Here is a 23,240-nt window from a genome sequence, read left to right on the forward strand (position 1 = left end):
TGTAATTGATGAGGGAATTTCTACATTTCTCCCCTCTCATTGTTTCAGAGGTCCTTCAGTTATATTTACTTATGACAAAAAGCGGTCAGTGACGTCCACTGGTTCTTTTACGCAGTCTTACGTTCGTTGAAGATCATTTGCCTTCCACCAACGAGTGCCACACTTGAGGAAGTTTGTGTATTTAAGTAACTCGCCACTAGTTTGCCCAGGTTTCCTCCGTCCATGTAAGTGTGGGTCATCGTATAGGAAAACAAGTGTGGCGTTCACAGCAAATCAATGGAACAGTTACTACAGGCGAACCTGTATCAATTTCTCTACATTAAAACCCGCCGCTATCCTTGGTGCTGACTAATGTAGAAGTGTGAAAAATGCTTACTACAGACATGTAGAAATGTGACAGATGCTTACTATAGACAGGGGAAAATGTGGTTTGTGCTCGCTACACACATGAGGAAATGTGATTCGTGCTTATCCACACATGCATGGGAAATGATCGTGCTCGTTACATACATGGGCAAATGTGACTAGTTGGTGCTTACTACAAGCAGACAATAAATGCTCACTGTATGATGCTCGTGAGAGGTATATGAGCGGAACAGATCATAACCATAGAGATGGGGAAATGTGATTGGTGTGGTACTTACAACGCGTGAATAGATATTGTGATCGGTATTCTATGATGACATTTTTTCTCACCCGAGATGGGTATCAATACAAATATAAATAACAATAATGGTAATAAATATAGTTGTCGTGGACAACACTTCCAGGTACAGCCTTGCACCTTCAGGTTGATGGCGTCACTTTATGTCTCCATTCATAGGCATAGCTAATGTTACTGATTCCATGTCTTTCAAGTCATTTGGCAGCAAGATTCGATCTCCCTTGATCGTCTTTTATCTGAGATTTCGCAAATCCATATTTCTACCATGTTTCATTTGGTTTTCCCTTCGGGTAAAAATTTGAAACTTATAAAAAACAATACTGACATATTTGGATTCGGAGCACAAAAATACATTAAACAGGACATAATCTGCAACAATTTACGATGAACTTAGCGAGAAATTGGAACCACACTAAAAACTAAGTCTCTGGTTTAAGCCCCCATCCTATTGTCCTCTATCGTATAAGTCAAATATTTTGGAGTACAGAAACACTAATCAAATAAATAATTTAAAATTTATTGTCTTAAAATGAGGTCCCTTATCGCGAAACATCACCTAATTATGGTAAAGTGAATTCTGAGCATAGTCATAGTAGAATTCTATCTGTGACATTTCTCCATGTCTCTAGCACGCGTCTGTCATATTTTCCCATGTTCACATATTCGGCAAATGTCCCTTTTATACATGTCTTCAGTAACCATCACCCGTCACAATGCCAGTAGTTCATGTACATGGGACGCCATTGTCACAATCCCAACCATATACAAGCAAGTAGAGAGTTTCTGATATATTTTCGCATCACGTCTTTAATCAGCACCAACCACAGTGCCTGGCGTTAATGTAGAGAAATTGATTCCTGACAACCTATACTTAACATTTTATTCATTTGATGTCATACTTGTTCACTTACAGGATGACCCTCAGTTAAAGGGACGGAGGTAAACCACCCACTTGTGGCAAGTTACTTTATATATAAATGCAAAATTTCTCAAGTGTGCGATAACGACTAGCACGTCACGATGGAAAGGCAAATGATCTTCAACAAACGAAAGACTGAACCTGCGAGCCAGTTTGAAGAGTTAGAACTATTAAACAGATTGTTAAATCCCTCTATATTTACAAAAGTATCTAACAATAGTAGCTAACTTTCTACTGGAAATATAAACTCGACCTGATGAGTTACGATGATATAATTACGGTGTCAGCGCCACAGCGAAGATAATTAAGTCCTGCATGAAAAACTGAACGGACTGTTGTCTCACTGTAAGTTTCTAACAGATCATTCATCTTAGGGAATAACAACGGTTTATATGCCAATAAAGAAGTACAAAATGCTTGTGTGGCAACCGTAACAGCTCGATTATCAGGTTGAGAAATGAGACGATAGAAGCTTTGTCTAAAGGGCTGGGTTTATTCTTGTAAGACGGTGTATCACTAGATGCTAACTGTAAATGCAGTGTCCCGTACCCGACTCTCTCTGGCGGTAGTCTTGCATTAACATAATTTACGTCACATATACGTGACAGCACGAAATGATATGCATATTGTTTACCATAGAAACAGTGTTATAGGATAGTCAAAATACGTCCTAAATATTTCAATCTGCAAAAGTAGTCAGTATGTAAGTAAAACATGATTTAAGCCTCTGGAAATGGAGAGAAAATAATACGGATATTACTGTTGTCATCGATATTATAGACTGAATTCAGATAAAAATTTTCCTGTATTTTTTGTTTTATGTTCAAAGTTAATATTATTTATCTGTCAGTATCGCTATTTAAAACAAACTTTATCATTAGCAAAGTTCCAAGATTAAGTGCACACTTTTCCCTTTGTTGATCACTGTTACACGATTATGCGCAGGATTTTAACACGATTAGGCGCTGTTACACGCTAAAACGCAGCATTCTACCTTAATTGATTAGGAGATGTTACACGATTAGGCGAAGCGTTTTACCATGATTAAGCGCTGCTACACGATTATGCACAGCGTTTTACCATGATTAGGCGCTATTACACAATTAGGCGAATTACACGATAAGGTGCTCGACAGGGGAACCGCTCCTCCGGTCCCCCGCTTCCTACGTCACTGTTGACATATTAGTTTGCGCATTAGGCAAAACCCAGATATACCTCAAGGACACGCTCCAAGTATACCTAAGACACACCCCAAAATGAGACACATGTCTGCTACAACTCAATGGTAGGCCTCATGCACATCTCAAAATGAAATACATGTCTGCTACACCTCAATGGTATACCTCAGACACATCTCAAAATGAGATAGGCCCTACATGTATGCTACACCCCATGGGTAGGCCATACCTCAGATACACTTCAAGCATACCCCCGAAACACCTCATTAGAGTAAGGGTTAGCGTTTATTAACCAACGCATTGACTTGGACCTATTGATTGTATCCCTTGCTCAAGGAAATGTCCCAGATAGAGCTTTATAATATTCCTATATCTTTGTTATGTGTGAACAAAACGCGGACTAATTGATAAATCTTGTTCTTGTGGTATCGGTACATGTATTTTTATTATTTATATTTATTTATCCTTATACTATAATAGGCTTAGGCCTATAGCATAGTTTGACGTTTCGTTATTTGTATTGTAATTTATGTATGCGTGTTCTGTTTTTGCTGGTCGTGGGTTTCCCCCGGGCTCTGCCCGGTTTCCTCCCACCATAATACTGACCGCCGTCGTATAAGTGAAATATTCTTAAGTACGGCGTAAAACACTAACCAAATAAATAAATAAATAAATAAATAAATAAATAAATAAATAAATAAATAAGTAAATAAATAAATAAATAAATAAATAAATAAATAAATAAATAAATAAATTCTGTGTTTGCTGACAATATTAGACACCGGTAGGGCTCGGTTGCACAGAGACCGTATAGCTACTAGCGTTTGAAAACCGTACCATTATTACATGTACTTATAACCAATTCCACCACTAGCACAATGGCGAGGTAGCCTAATTGTAACTTTTCGGAGTTATGGTCGCGATGGTACGCTAAATTTGGCTCTTACATAAAGGTGATCTAAACATGTCAGTCGGGTCATGTGCTCCCTTTTATGGTGATCGAGCGTGTATTTGTAGGTGGAAAATTTATACATGTAACCTCAAAATACTGTCTACATGCACACTGTGCAAACAGTGTATATTTTCTACGTGCACACTGTGCATACAGTGTATATTTTCTACATGCACACCGTGCATACAGTGTATATTTCCTACATGCACACCGTGCATACAGTGTATATTTCCTACATGCACGCTGTGCATACAGTGTATATTTTCTACGTACACACTGTGAATACAGTGTATATTTTCTACATGCGCACCGTGCATACAGTGAATATTTTCTACATGCACACTGTGCATACAGTGTATATTTTCAGTGTACAAACACAGAAACATATTTAGGTGCAGTATTACTTGCTTGTTGAGCCCTCCGGCAAGGTAATCTGGTTCCATGACGTATTCTGCGTACATGTACCTTGAATTTGATTAGCGCAATTTGACGTCAGGTGGAAAGAACCAGCCAGTCCGGCTTGACTGGTTTCCCGTCATTTCCTGGTGACTGAAAGTAGGCTGGTTCCCTCCCCCTGACGTCAGATGGCGCTAATCGCTTCAAGGTACGCAGAATACACCAGGGAACTACGTAGGCCTGCGCGCCAAGAACAAACAACCGTTTATGAATGGCATAATGTACGTGTCCACAAATTAATTTCTGGATGCCTTTGGTTAGTATATCTGCACTATTATTATTCATAAACGTCGATACATTACTTTTGTTGACAACTGTTTTCGACAGTTATCATTTTAATATTCCATATTATGTCTGCTTTGTGAAAGAAGAGTTCATATTTCGTGACCGTTCGAAGATAGAAGATGACCTCGTCAAGCGCGATGTGAAGAATCGAGTCTCCTATATATTGAGTCACTCAAATGTCCTTCGCTTTGGGATAAATTTAAGGAATAGCATTACATTTTAGCACCATACCTTTGCTCGCTTTAATTTTAACAATTAAGACCATTAGGCACTACAACTAGTGCTACCTTGTAGGCCTACTTTTCTCGTAAAGTAAAGCCGTCCCCTCTGAATCACTGGACGCCATACATCATAAATCTTACATTTCCTGATGTTGAAGGCCTTTCTGCTTGCATGTGTAGTTCCGTTTGGCGGCAATTTACTTGTAAGAAGCGCGCAAATCTCCATCCAGTTCAAAATTTACAAGATCCATATATTATCTCTCATTCTTGACTTTACACGGGAGACAACTCATATGATGACATTGGATCAAAATCAACCTTTTAGGTTAAAGGGAGACAATTCCATTAAATCTGAGAACCACTTTCTCTTCACCATCATAAGCCATTGCAGTGAAAAATTAAATTCTGATCGAATGTGCAAACTGTTCTATAAATAGAAAGGAGTTCTTATGCCTTCTTGGTAAATGCCAGGAAAACAGACAAATCAGACTTGAGGTTTGAAACTTAAAACTGCTATTCATACCCTGCAATCTGACATATGACCATTAAACATCTAGCTAGGAGAGGTTTATTTGGTCAAAATCCATCGATACTAAACAAAGTACCGTATAAACTGTCAGATACTGGGTTAAAAAATTCAGCCATTGAAACTTTGAATCAAGACGCCAAACACCCCACAATGTGGAAGAATACAGCTCAGTATCTTTGACCGCTTTATGCCAAAGAGTTTAAGTGATTGTAACTTCCAACCTAATTACCTGCTCTCAGTAGTGTTGACATGCTGAAGCTGCATCATTTAAGACTACCTTCACTCACCAACGTATCTGGTGTTGTATATAGATTTTTATATCAGTTTTTTGAACAGCTAGAGTAAGATACTTCTGAATAGTTGTCTTTCATTTTATATAAACATCAAAGGGTTGTTGCCTTATCCTTTAATGTACTTGTTAAGATGCTCAATACTGCATTGTAATAATCATGGAGGAGATAATCTAGTTTCTAGAAAGATCTAAGCTACAACTATAGAAAAGAATACTGTCAATTAATGTCGACAGTACAATTTACAATTTTATTGAAAACATTCTATTTTATCAGTTATTCTTAATATATATATATATATATTAACAATTGACTAATGTTACATTTTAAGGAAAATGTCAGTCACGTAATTATATCTCTTTGTGTTTAAAACTGATGGGTGGTGCCTGTTGTTAATGTTTTTAGAAAATATGGCCATGGGGAACAAGCCATGGCATTTGGGGCAATTGTAGAATGTCCATTATTGTGCGCTTTGTTTCTTGTTGAACACGAGTAGCAAATGTCAGTTCAAAATCCTGGTAGTTCACCTTTAACCATTTAGTCGGGAGACCATGGATCATACTTGGGTTGAGTCTTACCAAAGACCTTAAAAATGGTACTTGTTGCTGCCTCGCCCCAAAGCATATAAATATTTAACCCTGTTTCCTTGGATAGATAACTCTGACTTGGCTTATTTTAAAGTCTTCCATAAAAATAAACTCATCCCTACATTCTAAGTTTACTCATTACTGTAATTCTTCAACCTTTTGGCATGTTTGAAAAGTGTTCATTCAAGCATATTCTGAAGGCACTATTTTCTGTTGACTGATAAAATTATACTTATAAGCCCTTCATAACAAATGAGGGTAGATAGGTCTTGTTTTTTTTTCTTTCACAGAAGGAGACCAAATGGTAAGAACAATCATGCATTCCTGTTTAAATGATTGATCAGACTTCCTCAACAATGATCAAACACAGTACTAAATTATATCACTCAATATTTGGCATTCCTTAAAATAAATATTCTTAGACATTTACAATAAAACTAACAGGTAAACAACTGTTAAACATTTTTATGAGTACTATGGCATAATTTAAGTCAACAGTTTGCACTAGCTTTTCAAGGTTCTGGACACAGATGGCGAGCATCTGAAAATATAACGAAAACCCTGTCCAGCTGATACTTTTGACAGAGTGAAGTGGGGTGGCTCTCATACAGTTGAAATGAGATTTACACTTTGTTCGATGCACTGTTGGGGATTCTTTGATAACGTAGGTTTAAAACAAAAATCTTACGTTTTGATCATTTTTCATCGATTATCTTGGTGTAAGGTCTCAATTCGTCACCGTGATTATACCAGTCCATGTCTGAATCAATTTAATTCTCAAAAATAAACTAGGGGATTTACGTAAGTGAGCTACACGTAAAACCTTGGCTATAGCCTGAACAACTTGTCCTTGGAGGTAAGCCCATAGACCTGCGTCCAAGTTTTGTCAGTGTTTGTAAACATTTCGCGCAGGTTATAATCAGAGTAACATTATTCTCAGCAATTAATATTTCGCAAGATTTTAGGTCTGGTTTGAAGGTACAGAATTGGCTCACGGAGAATTCTATACCTTATCGTAGAAAGACGCGTACAGCTGCGATGTTTACAAGGTTTCATCTTACAATGGTTATCTCATTGATGAGTAATTAATTTGAAATCTTGACTCCCTATGGAAACAAAAGGACACTGGTCACAAGTTCAGTAATGTATATGCCCCCCAAAATATGGCAACACAATTTTGCGGGTATCAAATTGGGTACGGGTGAAAACACTTCACGAGCATTTCTATCTACGGATACGCATACCCGTTGGATGACTATGAGGTGTCAATTTCTTGTCATTTTAAAAGCATCTGGCACTTCAGCTTTCAAAACAACATCGTTGTCCACCTTTGCGTGCTGAGCTGTTCTATAGATTGAAATACTTAAATAACGTGATATATTTTTACATGATGTCAGATTTTTAATAGACGTCAGCGTGATTGACGTACCAATTTACTTCAGTCGGGTAGACGGCATCACGTGGTGAGTAGCTCAAAGCAGACCTTATTTTCGAATTCGACTGAGATTTTCTGAGGAAATATCGAATAAAGGCCAGTGTCAATGGTTGCAAAAGGTGCGTTAATGTCTTTGCTTGCGGACAGGCAGTGTATTAAGAGCATTTGGATATTAAGAGGGATATTTGTGGATGGGGTAGCTGAATACAGAAACAATGTCATAATCGAGTGGTGTGCACCCGATTATGACATTGTATCTGTACGTCTTCTGGCCTAAGAATGGCAGAAGTCTCTACCCTTAGGCCAGATTTTCGGAAATTGTATATCGCCCATCACCTGTATAAACCGAGTGACATTGCAAATGGTCTACCCCTGGTTTGAATTTGGAGGAATGTTGATATGACTGATTAACTAGCGTTACTTTGATTTGACTTGCAGAAACTTGACCAGCTGAGGAAGAGATGATGAGGGTAACTCTGTGTTTGTTGGTAGTTGGGATGTTGGGATTATGTAAGTAATCTGGAGGTTAGTCATAATGTTTGCCATAATGTTGGTGCTGTGCATGGATGTTTCAATGTAGTGGCAGAAATGTAAAGATCAAAACAAAAGCTGAATCAGCAATTGTCACCTTGATAAGTGTGTGTTAATAGACTAAAACTGCTCCCAGTTGCTTCCCTGATGCTACCAGATACTGTACATGGTCACAAGGTCGATTTACAGAGTTCTCAGCTTTATTTAGTAGGTATGTCTGGTCACAAAGACCCAGGAGCTTCTCATCAATGCCTTCACTGGACATAAGCAGGATGGTCTCATGCTGGACATGTGTGTGAAGGTCTTTCAGCAACCTGTGGATGGTCATGGGTTTCCCCCAGGCACTGCCTGGTTTCCTCCCACCATAGTGCTATTCTTGAGTACGGCACATGGGTTCTGAAGGAATGATTAAATCCAGTCTTTTACAGTCTGTAAAATGTAAGTGTATGTTTTTTGTCTTTTGTTTTGTTAAACATGATAGTTACTGTATAAACAAATATATATGAAAATATAAATTTTCATACTTTTGTAGTGTTTACGGCAAGTAGTGAAGAAGTCAGATTGTCTGACTATATGCCTTGGATTTACAACTTTTATGATGTCATAGCTCAGGGAACCTGTATAACCCGGACTAACAAAACTGCCATGTTGTGGGCAGTGAGGAGATCCTGCAACGGGACGAAAACATGCACAGATCTGTGCACTAGTAATGGGTAAATATACGTAAACATTTTATTAAATGTATTATATCAGTCTCTCTAGGGGTAGTGATATTTTGCAGCTTTTTTCTGTGTGTTCTGGTGGGTCTTGGAGTCACCTTTTCCATAGTTGGCATAACTCCTAAAGCTTGCAGCTTACATTGAGTGCACCTTTACCTATATACTCAAAAAGTTTTCTGTGTATATGTTTCAAAGTCTTTTTATTCGTTTTATTATCATACTCAAGAAATTTGCACTCATAAGATAATGGTCAATTTTATGGATGTGATGCCTGTGGGATGCTCACTGATCTTTGGCAGGCTAGCCTACTGACAAACTTCCCGCATGTGACGTACATTTCTATACGTCACATATGACAAGCAGTCTTCAACAAATTTAAGACTGTGCAAATGGTCCTCCAAACAGTATCAAACCCTTTGTCACCAAAACCCCATGAACAGTGGAAGTGGAGGAATCTGCATATTCTCTGTCTAAAGCTGGGATTGAACTGGCAGCTAGTATGTCCCAGAGATTGGAAAACAAACACCTTAACTACTCCGAGTTGGCCATCCTCCCTGATAACTCAGTATAGAAGAATCCTTAAACATGCACCTTGCTTTTAAGTTTTGATTTGAATGATGAAGGTGAGAGATTTATATGTCCCTGCACTATAACTGTAAAATACCTTTAACACCTATCTATCTCGACTATTATGTCTAATCACCCTAAATGGAATATTTGTCATTTTGCCCTACCTTATCCTGACATGTGGACGGTGTGAGCCACTCAGCCCTACCTTATCCTGACATGTGGACAGTGTGAGCCGCTCAGCCCTACCTTCTTCTGACATGAGGATGGTGTGAGCCACACAGCCCTACCTTATCCTGACATGTGGACAGTGTGAGCCATTCAGTTCTACCTTATCCTGACATGGTGATGATGTGAGCCACTCAGCCCTACCTTATCCTGACATGGGGATGATGTGAGCCACTCAGCCCTACCTTATCCTGACATGGAGATGATGTGAGCCACTCAGCCCTACCTTATCCTGACATGGGGACGGTGTGAACCACTCAGCCCTACCTTATCCTGGCATGGGGATGATGTGAGCCACACAACCCTACCTTATCCTGACATGGGGATGATGTGAGCCACTCAGCCCTACTTTATCCTGGCATGGGGACGGTGTGAGCCACTCAGCCCTACCTTATCCTGGCATGGGGATGGTATGAATCACTCAGCCCTACCTTATCCTGACATGGGGACGATGTGAGCCACGCAGCCCTACCTTATCCTGACATAGGGATGGTATGAATCACTCAGCCCTACCTTATCCTGACATGGGGACGATGTGAACCACTCAACCCTACCTTATCCTGACATAGGGACGGTGTGAATCACTCAACCCTACCTTATCCTGACATGGGGATGATGTGAGCCACACAGCCCTACCTTATCATGGCATGGGGACGGTGTGAATCACTCAACCCTACCTTATCCCGACATGGGGATGATGTGAGCCACTCAGTCTTACCTTATCCTGACATGGGGATGGTGTGAGCCACTCAACCCTACCTTATCCTGACATGGGGATGGTGTGAATCACTCAGCCCTACCTTATCCTGGCATGGGGATGGTGTGAGCCTCTCAGCCCTACCTTATTCTAACATGGGGATGATGTGAGCCACTCAGCCCTACCTTATTCTAACATGGGGATGGTGTGAGCCACTCAGCCCTATCTTATCCTGACATGGGTATGATGTGAGCCACTCAGCCCTACCTTATCCTGGCATGGGGATGGTGTGAGCCACTCAACCCTACCTTATGCTGACATGGGGATGATGTGAGCCACACAGCCCTACCTTATCCTGACATAGGGACGGTGTGAACCACTCAGCCCTACCTTATCCTGACATGGGGACAGTGTGAGCCACTCAGCCCTACCTTATCCTGACATGTGGATGATGTGAGCCACACAGCCCTACCTTATCCTGACATGGGGATGATGTGAGCCACACAGCCCTACGTTATCCTGACATGGGGATGGTGTGAGCCACTCAACCCTACCTTATCCTGACATGGGGACGGTGTGAGGCACGTAGCCCTACCTTATCCTGGCATGGGGATGATGTGAGTCACTCGGCCCTACCTTATTCTGACATGGGAAAGGTGTCAGTCTCTTAGGCCTACCTTATCCTGGTCTGGGGATGGTGTGAGCCACACAGCCCTACCTTTTCCTGATGTGGGGATGGTGTGAGTCATTCAGCCCTATCTTATCCTGACATAGGGGTGGCGTGAGTCACACAGTCCTACCTTGTCCTGAAATGGGCATGGTGTGAGTTACAAAGTTCTACGTTGTCCTGAAATGAGGATGATATGAGTCACACAGTCCTACCTTATCCTGGTCTGGGGATGGTGTGAGCCACACAGTCCTACCTTATCCTGACATGGGGATGGTGTGAGTCATTCAGCCTAACCTTATCTTGGCCTTGGGACAGTGTCAGAGTTATTGAACTCTACCTTATTCTGAAATAGGGATGATGTGAGTCAGTCAGACCTACCTTATCCTTGTCTGGGGAGAGTGTAACACCACAGTTAACACGTACATGTATGTAAGCAATGCCACCAATGGGAAACCTCCATTTTCGAATCATGTTATGGTAAAACTTGCTACTGTGCAGCCGTCATAAATTTAAGATCATCCTTTTTTCACCATAATTGTTTTAACTCCTTCTTAAACAAGTTGTTTGCCATTTTAAGCTTGTCTGTATAAAGTGCATGTGTCGCTTATGTTGTATCCTAAGCACTAATGTCCAATATCATAGAAAGCAGTGTTAAGCAAAATTTAAAGGGTGGCATCTTGAAATGTACTGCATGTATTGAGCTCACCGAGCAACAAAAAGAGTCCTCCTGAAGTTCCTTTGAAGTTCCCTAGTGAAGCAGTAAGTCCCAGGGAAGTGCCCACTTCTCTGAGACTTTCAACTGTAGAGCGCTAGGGAAGTCCTTTCGCCAATTTAAGCCATCATTGAAAAGTGTCGTTGAAGTCCGTCGAAAAAATACAAATGAAGCATCAAAGGGACTTTCTGGAAGTCCCTATGAAGCCCGTGCAGAAGGAGTCCCCTATAAGTACCACTGAAGTCCCATAGAAGTGCCTTAGAAGCAACCTTGAAGTAATGTAGAAGCAACTCTGAAGTCCCTTTGAATCCCTTCGAAGCACAGCGAAAAGTTCCTTTGAAGCACCCCTTATCCCTTAGAAGTGCCTCTGACATCCCCCCCAAAAAAACACGCAGTTCATCATTGTAACCTTACGGGAAAGCAGATATTCTATCTATGATTTTATTTGTTGGGCAAACCTACCTCATTGCAAGAACTATACATGTACCTGAAATATGTAAATGTGGTGTCAGCAACAAACATACATGTAACTTCGTCTGGCAAAATGATACAGGTGGCACAAAATCTAGAAAGCATTTGTGTATTATAAAATATTGTAAACTGTCTACTGTGCCAGGATCGACAAGACATATCCAGAGCTGTCAGTTACCCAATGGTCTTTTCCACCTTTTACTTTCCATAAAAACAGAACAAATTTAGAATAGTATTTAATATTAGTTACTAAATAAAATCTGTATTATTGTATTTTTAATGATGTCTAAACTATCTACTTTCATACTATGCAAAAAAAAATAAAGATTGTTTATCACAAAAAATAACTTGTATGAAACATGTACTTGCACATGCAATCAACAGATATCAGGATGGCATTTAAGGCTACGTACTAGCCTTTTTGACAGGTTTTAGGACATTATAGTACTGCTAAACATTCTGTAAACACAAACTTCTCTGTGTGGCTCAACTAGATATTCATCATCACATAGTGTCATTAATGCAAAATTGGAGCCCATTACCATTGTTTGTAAGACTTAGAAAAGGAAGCCCAGATTTTGTACATCTTCCAACTCTGAATTCCTCCTGGTCAGATGGCAGATTACAGTAAGAAGACAGTTTTCTATACATCCCATATTAAGTGAGTACACACTGTCCTATTTTGATATTTCCTATATATATATTTCCTTAATGCATGTGCTTTATTACTACCCAGGAGGTTGAATTACTCACAAGCTTGACCATGAGAGCAGCAGAGGTAGGGATTAAACCATGAAACCCCAGGAAGCTAGTTCAAGTCCCTGAAGTCCCTAATGCCCTTGGCAAAAGTGGCAAATGCCAAGGAGCTCTCCAGGAGCCTCCTGCATCCTCTAAACTATAAAGCTGAGTCTAAGATGTCCCTCTGAAGTCCCTTGGTGTGGGCAACTGTCTTCCAAAAGTCCCTGGGAAGCACCCAGGGACTTCAGGGAAGTCCACTTGAATCCCCTTTGAAGCCCCCACTTTCTTGTGGGTTTATAAGAAGTTCCTCTGAAGTCCCTTTGAAACGAGGGGACTTCTGTGAAGCGGGCGCTCCTTTGTTAGCTGGGCAAGGTTTGTACACATGTAAAGCGGAATAGCACAAGGGAGATATTCCATTGTTGATTTGGTGTGTACATGTTAAATTCCATAAATTACGGAATTCCTGATTTAGTGTGTAGTGTATTAGAATCAGTGTTCAGCAAAATGTAAGGGTGGTGTCTCAACAAGTACTGCATGTATTGAGCTGTTTATCAAAATGTTAGGGTTGATATTTTAAAAGGTATTGTATGTATAGACCTGGACTCGTATTCAAAAAAAAGGCTGCTAAGCCTGTTGTCTACTGAATTAGCCTTCATTTGATAGCTAAGCTTAACTGGAAAACTAACTGATATTCGTAAAACTTTGCTAATTTGGATGCTATGTAGTCTGCTAAAGTTCGAGTTGTTCTCGGGTGACTCTCACTTACTGACAACCAATAAAATGGGATTTACACCGTAAACAAAAACATGGCAGGATGCATATTTATGTTGGGAAAAATAAACCACTTATAATGTGTAGAGAACATGTTTTCCGAGACAGGCTAAACCCCATTGTTATCCTCGATGAAAGTTATATGCAGAAAAAATATGCAGATTTACACGTGCAGGGAATATCTTCATTGTGCATTTAGTGAAAATGGCGATTGGACACCCAACAATGCGAAACCCAGCACTTGAGCTGTATCAACAAGTCCCTATTACTTTACAGTATTATGCCACATGGACATGTCACTCTGTCGTGAGGGCGATCCTCTTCAAGCTTCAAAACCAACTGCATGTAGAGCAATTCATCGCATCTCTCGGATATTGCACGATTGAACAAGGGATTTGAAAGAATCTGCCAGTCTCCCGGAGTAATTGGACGTTTGGACTGAAAACATGTGTGCGTGCCTCTCAGTGCACATAGGAATGAAGCGGACGATGTAAACAGAAAGGGGTGTCATTCCAATGATGTCCAAGTCATATGTCACCATGGAGGAAAATGGATAATCGTTGTTGCAAGGTGGCCATGTTCATCCCATGATAGCCGTGTCCTTAGATTGAGTGAAGGAAAAACGGTGCTGTCTGTGGGTATATCCTGGGAGACAGTGGTTATCTGTGTCGTTGGTAGCTGATGACGCCACGGCTGTACCCTAGTATGCAGAATGGTGGGGTAACAGGGCCGATAATAGCTTGCAACATTGTATGTCAGCCTAGTTATTTGCTAAGTGCTTAGTTGCCAACTGTCTGATCAGGTGCTTATAACATGGTTTTATGAATACAAAAACTGCTTACTACGGACAAGGGATTTAGTTGCTTGCAAAGGCAGCAGTGTTTTATGATCATGAACCCTGAGATTTTACTGGCATGTAAAGCAGAACGATGCAAGAGAGATATGTTCCATCGCCTATGATCTGTGAGCATATTAATCGCCGTAAATTACAAAATTCATAATTTGAGTTCAACATTGAGTTGAAGTTTTACATTCATGTGTCTCATACAGGTGAGCTCTTTGGTAATTTACCAATTCTAAGTATTGAAGTACATTTATTGGCTTTATTCCTACCGTTCCTTGGATTTTTTCAGACAATGCCGAGTTCAGCTGACACGAATTGAAAATGGCAGGTAGCAAAGATTGGCATGCTGTCCATAGGCCAAGTACATTTATGTTAATTGTGGCGCTGTGGTCTTCGTTATTCACACTTAAGTATAGATGACAGGAAGTCACAATTACTGTAGAATGAAAGCAAACACGTATGTTGAAGATTTTGCAACCCCACAAATCAGTTTCGTCAAGCATTGTGATACATCCGTAATTTTTGCATACATACATGTAAATTCACCGAATTTTCTTTTTTAATTTGTTGTTTTCTTCTTCTTGTAGGCTGGCTTGTTTGTTCTCCTACCACATCTACAAAAATCCTAAGATAATCAGTGACAGCAATAACAAAAAGACGGAAGACGATATCATGGGGTTACAGACGCATATCTATGGGTTTCATCAGGGTTGCACTTGGCCTGCTGGTAATTGTGGGCCAAACTATTGCTGTTGTGAAGGTTTATCTAACCCAGCATATAACAATAACTAAGATATTCTCATTCAAGAGCAATGGAAGTACATGTTTGACATATTTTGCATGCACAAAAAACCGTGTGTGTAAGAACTGAATAACTGTTCAGGTAATGTGCTTTAAGGAAAGGTTTCATAATCACCATGGGGATAAAATTGATAATGAGGTAATTTGCATTAAAAGACTATAGCATGCTGACAAAAGCTGTTGTTTTCCTGTTTTATATTTCTCCGGAGCTTCATTGGCCTTGGATTAAGATAGATGTCTATCTTAATCCAGGGGTTGGCATAAGCTGTCGCACACATAGAAAAATCCCCCTATAACAGAAAGTCGGAACTTTGGCAACGATTGGACTGACCGGCCCGGATAGCACAGTTGGTAGAGCGTCCGCTTCGGGACCGGTAGATCCAGGATCAATCCTTGGTCGAGTCACACCTAAGACTTAAAAGAGGGAAGTTGTAACTTCCTCGCTTGGCGTTCAGCATGAAGGGGATAGTGCAACGACTGGTTGACCCGTATCAGTATAATGGCTCGGGCGGGACGGCTTACTGGCCTTCGGTAAGTCGTCTCAGTGATGCAGCACTAAATAAAAGCGCGGTGGAAATCCGTCCTGCAACAAGGAGGCACATTACACGTGCATGCACCCTAATGATTCCTTCGTCGTCATATGACTGAAAAATGTTGAGTACGACGTTAAACCCCAAGCACTCACTCACTCACGATTGGGACTTTGGTGTAGAAAAACAAAGTGTGGACAATACTTATCAAACTTATGGGTGAAAATATTTGATTGAGTTGATACATGACGGAGGGACGTATGTTGTAACGAATTTGTTTAATTTTAAGGTCACCGTGCGTGCATGATATGGTAGATGCCGTCCAGTTTCGGCAGCGGAAGACATTTGACCTGTCTGAATTGGCCGCCAGATGACAGAAGAATGTAATAAGCTGCTCACCTTCTCTGTCCTGGCAAGATCGCCATGCTAAAATCGCCTCGTGATGGGATCAAGTCATGGACATGAGGCTTCCTTATCCCAACAACCATTTTTAAAGTCTTTGATACGACCCAACCCGGGTTTGATCCCGTTGTCTTGGGGTGCTTGGGGTTTAACGTCGTGCTTAACAATTTTTCAGTCATATGACGACGAAGGAACCTTTAGAGTGCATGTAATGTGCCTCCCTGTTGCGGGACGGGTTTCCACTGCTCTTTTATCTAGTGCTATTTCCACCTGAGACGCCTTACCGAAGGCAAATAAGCCGCCCCACCCGAGCCATTATACTGATACGGGTCAACCAGTCGTTGCACTATCCCCTTCATGCTGAACGCCAAGCGAGGAAGTTACAACTTCCTCTTTTAAGGTGTTAGATGTGACTGGACCCAGGGTTGACCCTGGATCTACTGCTCCGGAAGCGGGCTGGCCTCTCGACTTTGAGGCGGATGCTGTAACCATAAGCGGTAGTTTATTTGATTTGATACATATAATTATTAATTTCATTTGGAATAGAAGTAAAGGCTAAATCCAGAATACGTTTTGTGAAACTGTCCCAAGCTCTATTTTGACAAACACACCGTACGAATTAACTGAAGAAACTGTCAGCATTCAAGCCATAATCATTACACGTCTGTGAATTCCAGAAGAATGTACACAAAGCTCTGTGTTCGATGCTTACAGTACGTGTATATGTGTTTTGCGGTAGGGGCAGAGCCACAATTCTGTCCCTTGAAAAGGAAAGACAGACCTACAGGAGTATTATTTCTAATGATATAAAACCTGAGAATATTTAAATAAGACATTGTGTAATCAAAACAACACTATAAACAAAAGCAATACTTTAACTTGTGAGGTATATTTTATCTTTGATGTCTTGCGAATTACCATGTTCATGTCAAGACCTTAAACAACAATAAATAAGTCAATAAAAGGTATTTATTGCGTATGAAACTAACTGTACAGGTACAAGCGAAGGTAACACCTTCCAACATGCACCACGGGGTATATCTAAGTCGCCTACATGTTTTACTAATTTGTTGTAGCCTAAGAAGTTTAGGGACCAATGTGTTTTGAAGAGTTAATATGGTTCAGTAAATCAAGGTAAATGATGTAGGACATCGCTATCTTGATGAAATGAGGTGATGTTGGCCTAATGTATGCCTTCCAGATTGGGATAGGTACATCCTGGTCACACAGATGGTGCTAGCGCTGAAAGATACAGATTAATTGTCTTTGCCTAGCTCTAATATAGCAGGGAAAGAAAATTCTGTTACGGCCCTCAGAGTGTCTCTCAGCAAAATATGTAGAAAAAAAATATAGGAGGTCTTTAATAAAAAATAGGCGAAATATAGGAATTCTTTTCTAAAAATATAGGATAATAAGGAACCTATAATTTTTGCGCCCATAATTCTGCGCCCAACGGATGATTTGATCGGTGTTTAGCTCCATACTCAAGAATTTTTCAGTTATATAATTTTGGTGAGCCCTAGCTATGTTTTATTAAAACTGGTAAACACCGAACTTTTGAACTGTAAGTTTGTACATTATGTGACGTAAGCATCGTCAATCGGTCATTCAACTCGGTTTCCAAATTCCTGTTCTGTATTTACTGCGAAGCCAAGGCAATTTTGTGCGCACTTCGGTCCATTCCAGGGCTCGGAGGTGGCAGATTTCTCATCTGCTCGGACTCCCTTCCTGCCTCCAGGCAATTCGGGCTTGTTCGTCTGTACATCCAGACATTCTGTCTATCAGGAGATGTTTTTAAACGACTTAATGAAGATTTTATCATTGTCTTTTGTTGAGTGCCCGGGCATATGGGTATCCCTGGGAATACTGCTTGCAGATGAAGCCGCGAAGGCGGCTCTGCATTCCGTTACTACCCAAACTGACGTCCATATTCGGACTTGCGTTCACTTATTTGCTCCTATATCAAGCGCTTGTTTCAGGCTCAATGGGATGACCAGACAACCAACAAACTGCATGATATTCGTCAGTTTGTTGGTCCAGCAGCTTCCCTTTCAAGGGATCGTCTCCGCTCTTGCGTTTTGAGGAGGTGTCGTATCGGTCACACACGTGCTACGCATGGGTATTTGTTGAAAGGAGAAGATGCTCCTCATTGCTTTGCTTGTGATCACAGTCAAGCACATATTGCTTGACTGTGGCGACTTTGCTCCTGTACGAGATTCCTTTTATCATGTAAGCTCTCTTTCAGAACTTTTCAATTCTGTAGAAAGTGATACTATTTTTGATTTTTCTCTTTACCATTGGTATGGCTGGAAAACTGTAATTTTAAACTACCGTCTGTGTTTGTGACTTCTGGTGTCCTTTTTTGACTGAATAGTAAATGAATTATCCGTAGTAGATCGACTACTTGACGTTTTATTGTCGCGATGAAACTGAAATATTGTTGAAAGCGACGTTTAAAACTTTCACTCACTCACTCACTCACTCACTCACTCAATCGGTCATATTGTCACCAAGGTCCCATGTACAACCATACACATCAACATCACGTGACGTGCATGTACCTATCCCGAATTGAACCAGCTGGATGACGTGTAGTACTACCATGCACATCAGCATCACTTACGTGACCAGCATTTACCTATCCCGAATTGAACCAGCTGATGACGTGTAAGTACTACCAATACACATCAATATCACTTACGTGACCAGCATGTACTTATCCCGAATTGAACCAGCTGGATGACGTGTAGTACTACCATACACATCAACACCACTTATGTGACCAGCATGTACCTATCCCGAATTGAACCAGCTGGATGACATGTAGTACTACCATACACATCAACATCACTTACGTGACCAGCATGTACCTATCCCGAATTGAACCAGTTGGATGACGTGTAGCACTACTATACACAGCAACATCACTTACGCGACCAGCATGTACCTATCCGAATTGAACCAGCTGGATGACGTGTAGTACGTACTACCATACGCAGCAACATCACTTATGTGGACCAGTATGTACCTATCCCGAATGAACCAGCTGGATGACGTGTAAGTACTACCATACACATCAACAGGACTTATGTGACCAGCATGTACCTATCCCGAATTGAACCGACTGGATGACGTGTAGCACCACCATACACAGCAACATCACTTATGTGACCAGCATGTACCTATCCCGAATTGAACCAGCTGGATGACGTGTAGTACTACCATACCCAGCAACATCACATATGTGACCAACAATGCACCTATCCTGAATTGAACCAGCTGGATGACGTGTAGTACTACCATACACATCAGCATCACTTACGTGATCAGCATGTACTTATCCCGAATTGAACCAGCTGGGATGACGTGTAGTACTACCGTACACATCACATCACTTACGTGACCAGCATGTACTTATGCCGAATTGAAAACCAGCTGGATGACGTGTAGTACTACCATACACATCAACATCACTTACGTGACCAGCATGTACCTATCTCGAATTGAACCAGCTGGATGACATGTGGTACTACCATACACATCAGCACCACTTATGTGACCAGCATGTACCTATCCCGAATTGAACCAGCTGGATGACGTGTGGCACTACCATACACATCAACATCACTTATGTGACCAGCATGTACCTATCCCGAATTGAACCAGCTGGATGACGTGTAGCACTACCATACACAGCAACATCACGTATGTGACCAGCATGTACCTATCCCGAATTGAACCAGCTGGATGACGTGTAGTACTACCATACACAGCAACATCACGTATGTGACCAGCATGTACCTATCCCGAATTGAACCAGCTGGATGACGTGTAGTACTACCATACACATTAACATCACTTACGTGACCAGCATGTACTTATCCCGAATTGAACCAGCTGGATGACATGTAGTACTACCATACACATTAACATCACTTACGTGACCAGCATGTACCTATCCCGAATTGAACCAGCTGGATGACGTGTAGTACTACCATACACAGCAACATCACTTATGTAACCAGTATGTATCCATTCCGAATTGAACCAGCTGGATGACGTGTAGTGCTACCATACACATCAACACACCTATGTGACCATCATGTACATGTCTTGAAACGAGAATGCCTCATATGCATGTACGTTCAATTCCGACAAATGATTGATATAAAGAATAACAGACACACTTTCTCAGAGTCATATTATACTGGAAACGATATACAGGAAACTCCTATCTTCCGGGTTCCAGGTTATAGTGAATGCAACGATTCAAAGCGGTTAATGTGGAAGCTAAGCTAGGACGTGGCCATCCGATCCCAAGGCTAAATATTCACCTGCTTTGTCAACAGCAATAGGTTTCTTCAGATGTTTTAGATGGGTTTATTCTCAAATTAGGCCATGTGCTTACTATGAAGCAGCTCATGAATAAACTTTTGAGACAGGTCTATCATGGGATAAAATGGTTGACGATTAATAGTGCTGTGCTGAGCATTCTTATGCTTTTAGGGCAATATTTTCTGGCATTCTCTCTTTCCTTCAGGAAGCTGTGTGATAGGTGTTTGTATACACCATTTATTTAGTGTTATGCTTAATTTACTATTTTGTTGACGTTTTATTAAAATTTATTTAACAGTATTTTACTTTATGATGAAAACATAATATACAGACAGGTCATACAATAATTTGATTCTGTTTGTGATATTTGAGATTTTTCATAATACGGATTCTAGTTAATAACTGAGCCTTGTCTTTTGTTCTGGCTTAGTCCTACTTTGTATCATATTTTTCTATTTAAATTCCGAATGACTAAAGCATAAGGCCCATAGTGTCTTCAATATGATGTGTTCGATCTGTGATGTTCTGTAAATTATGATTGCAAATACAACCAATTTGGCGTGACCTGGTTGAACCCATGTCTGGTCACATGACCACCAGGAGTACCATTATAACCTAAGGCAACGCAGATTACACGTGTATGCTTTAAAATAGAAAATACATTGTGTGGGCGTTTTTGCCACTCGTGAAAAATAACAAGCTCGTGCGTCGATCGATATACAGGCCTGTCTTTCACAGCGATCGTCTTTCTGTTCCATGGCTACGAGGTCATATTCAGTGAATCTTAATTTGGATTTTCTTTTTCTTCTCGTTTTTTTTCATTATATTGTTAATAGAACTTGGAATCTGCCTTCAATTTTTCACAGCATTCCTTTAGACTCCCATGCAGTGGTGAAAAAAATTATTTTACATAGGCCTATAGTGCTTTTACTGGAATTCCGTCTAACATAAGTTATATGGGACACCCTTCCATCCCCCTTTTTACTATGCCACAGTTAAGAACCTTTGTGTCCTTTAACTGTATCTAGCATGGCACTAGAGCCTATATAGGATATACATAATATTCATGTACATGTATCTCCCTCCTAGCCGGCTTCTCGTCCTGGTTATCCAACGCCAGGTATCGCGAGAAAGCACGAGGTTATCGTGACTAGTATAGAGCAGCGCCCAGGGAGCAAGCAGACGTCTTATCAGTGGTAAACAGTGTGTATAAATATATATATTATTTCTGTCGCTCTGTTCGCAATTATTATTTTTATCACGCGATCATCCAGTTGTCTGCTTTTTGAACGGCAACGTTCACATTTCTTGACCTTAGCAATTTGGGATGACCTTCTCACACACTATATGAAGATTCTGTTACCTTTCCAATGTCTCCAATGACTTTGACTTTGGTGGCCATTTAAGGCACAGCGCCACTCTTATAGTGAATGCACTTACATTTCAGCTTAACAACTAAGACAACCACTATCTATCGACGCGATACGTTAAGTTTCAAGGGAATCCATCATCTCAGAAGTTACAGGACATCATACTAGTACGTTTCATACACTTCCTGTTGGCCATTGTTCAACTTCGTCTTTTCGTTTGGCACACATGGCTCCATTAAGACTTTAGTTAGTTGTATGATCGTAGCAAATCACCGGTCAGAGCCAGACTTCAACAAATCTACATGGAAATTACACAAAATTAGTTTCTGACTCTGAGCTTTACAGGGGAGACAACTCGTATAATCAAATCACATCCAAATCAAAAACTTCATTGGTTAAAGGGAGACAATGAATTGTACGGCATTATAGTGTCTACAGTGATGACAGCAATCCAAAGCAGGTGCGGTTGATGTTGGGCATCTGACTTGTCTCCAGCACCTTGTACATACTTGTGCTGCAATGTGGAAAACACAAACAAGATCATTCTACAACACATTATTGTATTGTACTGTATTGTTACTAGAAAATGTAAGCCAAAAGACAGAATCATAATACAACTATATAGATGTTTTCTTTTTCAGTCTTCTGAATTTGCTGTGTAGATGGACATATATTAGTCTGCAAATTGTTTGTGTGAAAAAGCTATATGGTAGAAAATACAGCCCTCCTAGATCTAAGAGGTGGAATGTAAGAAACACCATTAAGCTGAACATGGCCTTAGAGGAGTGGTGATATAATAGACTAATTATATTACTTTGATTTGGCCAACAGAATGATTTCCAGATCAAGAAGAAGAGATGAAGGTGGCTCAGTCTTATTGATAGTTAAGGTGCTGGGATTATGTAAGTACAGCTACTTCAATACTGCAAAAGTAAAAACTTGCCTACTCAGTGAAAATGACGTTGTGTTAGAGAACTGGGAAAATCTACGGACTATAAAATACATGATGGATGGAAGAATTTTTTTGTAAAACTTTCAAGAAATTGTAAGAAAAAAAATGGTCATCAGCTGAAAAATTATGAAGTACAACATTAATCCCAAAACATAGACTAGCATCAGAATTTAAGCCAAAAGTCAAACTGGACACTAGGAGCAGTACTCAGAGTTCTTCTGGTTTGCCTGCAAGTTTCCTGGTCCTAACACAAAAAGATTTGTGTTATTCTGATTTTACATGGTTCTGGTTTCCAGTAAAGCTGCTGGAACATGCCTAATAATTTAAACGCAGTTTTATATTGGTTTTTATTGGAAAAGAAACTGTGACAGTTATTAATGTCCATG

At 40.4% G+C, this 23,240-nt stretch overlaps 1 protein-coding gene and 1 long non-coding RNA gene across 2 annotated transcripts in view; both read left to right on the top strand.

Moving 5' to 3' along the window:
• Window positions 1-4,305: 4,305 nt before the first annotated feature.
• Window positions 4,306-15,443, top strand: LOC135475084 (uncharacterized). The gene is made up of 4 exons (XR_010445021.1): window positions 4,306-4,425; window positions 7,955-8,026; window positions 8,580-8,760; window positions 15,052-15,443. It is a non-coding gene; the product is annotated as an uncharacterized LOC135475084 (long non-coding RNA).
• Window positions 15,444-22,733: 7,290 nt separating this feature from the next.
• The window catches only part of LOC135475082 (sushi, von Willebrand factor type A, EGF and pentraxin domain-containing protein 1-like), a 107,230-nt gene continuing 106,723 nt past the window's right edge, over window positions 22,734-23,240 (top strand). Inside the window, exon 1 of the mRNA XM_064754824.1 lies at window positions 22,734-22,804. Within this exon, the coding sequence (XP_064610894.1) occupies window positions 22,735-22,804 (70 nt within the window). The 5' untranslated portion in view covers window position 22,734. The remainder of the gene's footprint in view (window positions 22,805-23,240) is intronic.

The sequence above is a fragment of the Liolophura sinensis genome, chromosome 9 (genome assembly GCF_032854445.1).
Source record: "Liolophura sinensis isolate JHLJ2023 chromosome 9, CUHK_Ljap_v2, whole genome shotgun sequence".
NCBI lineage: Eukaryota > Metazoa > Mollusca > Polyplacophora > Chitonida > Chitonidae > Liolophura > Liolophura sinensis.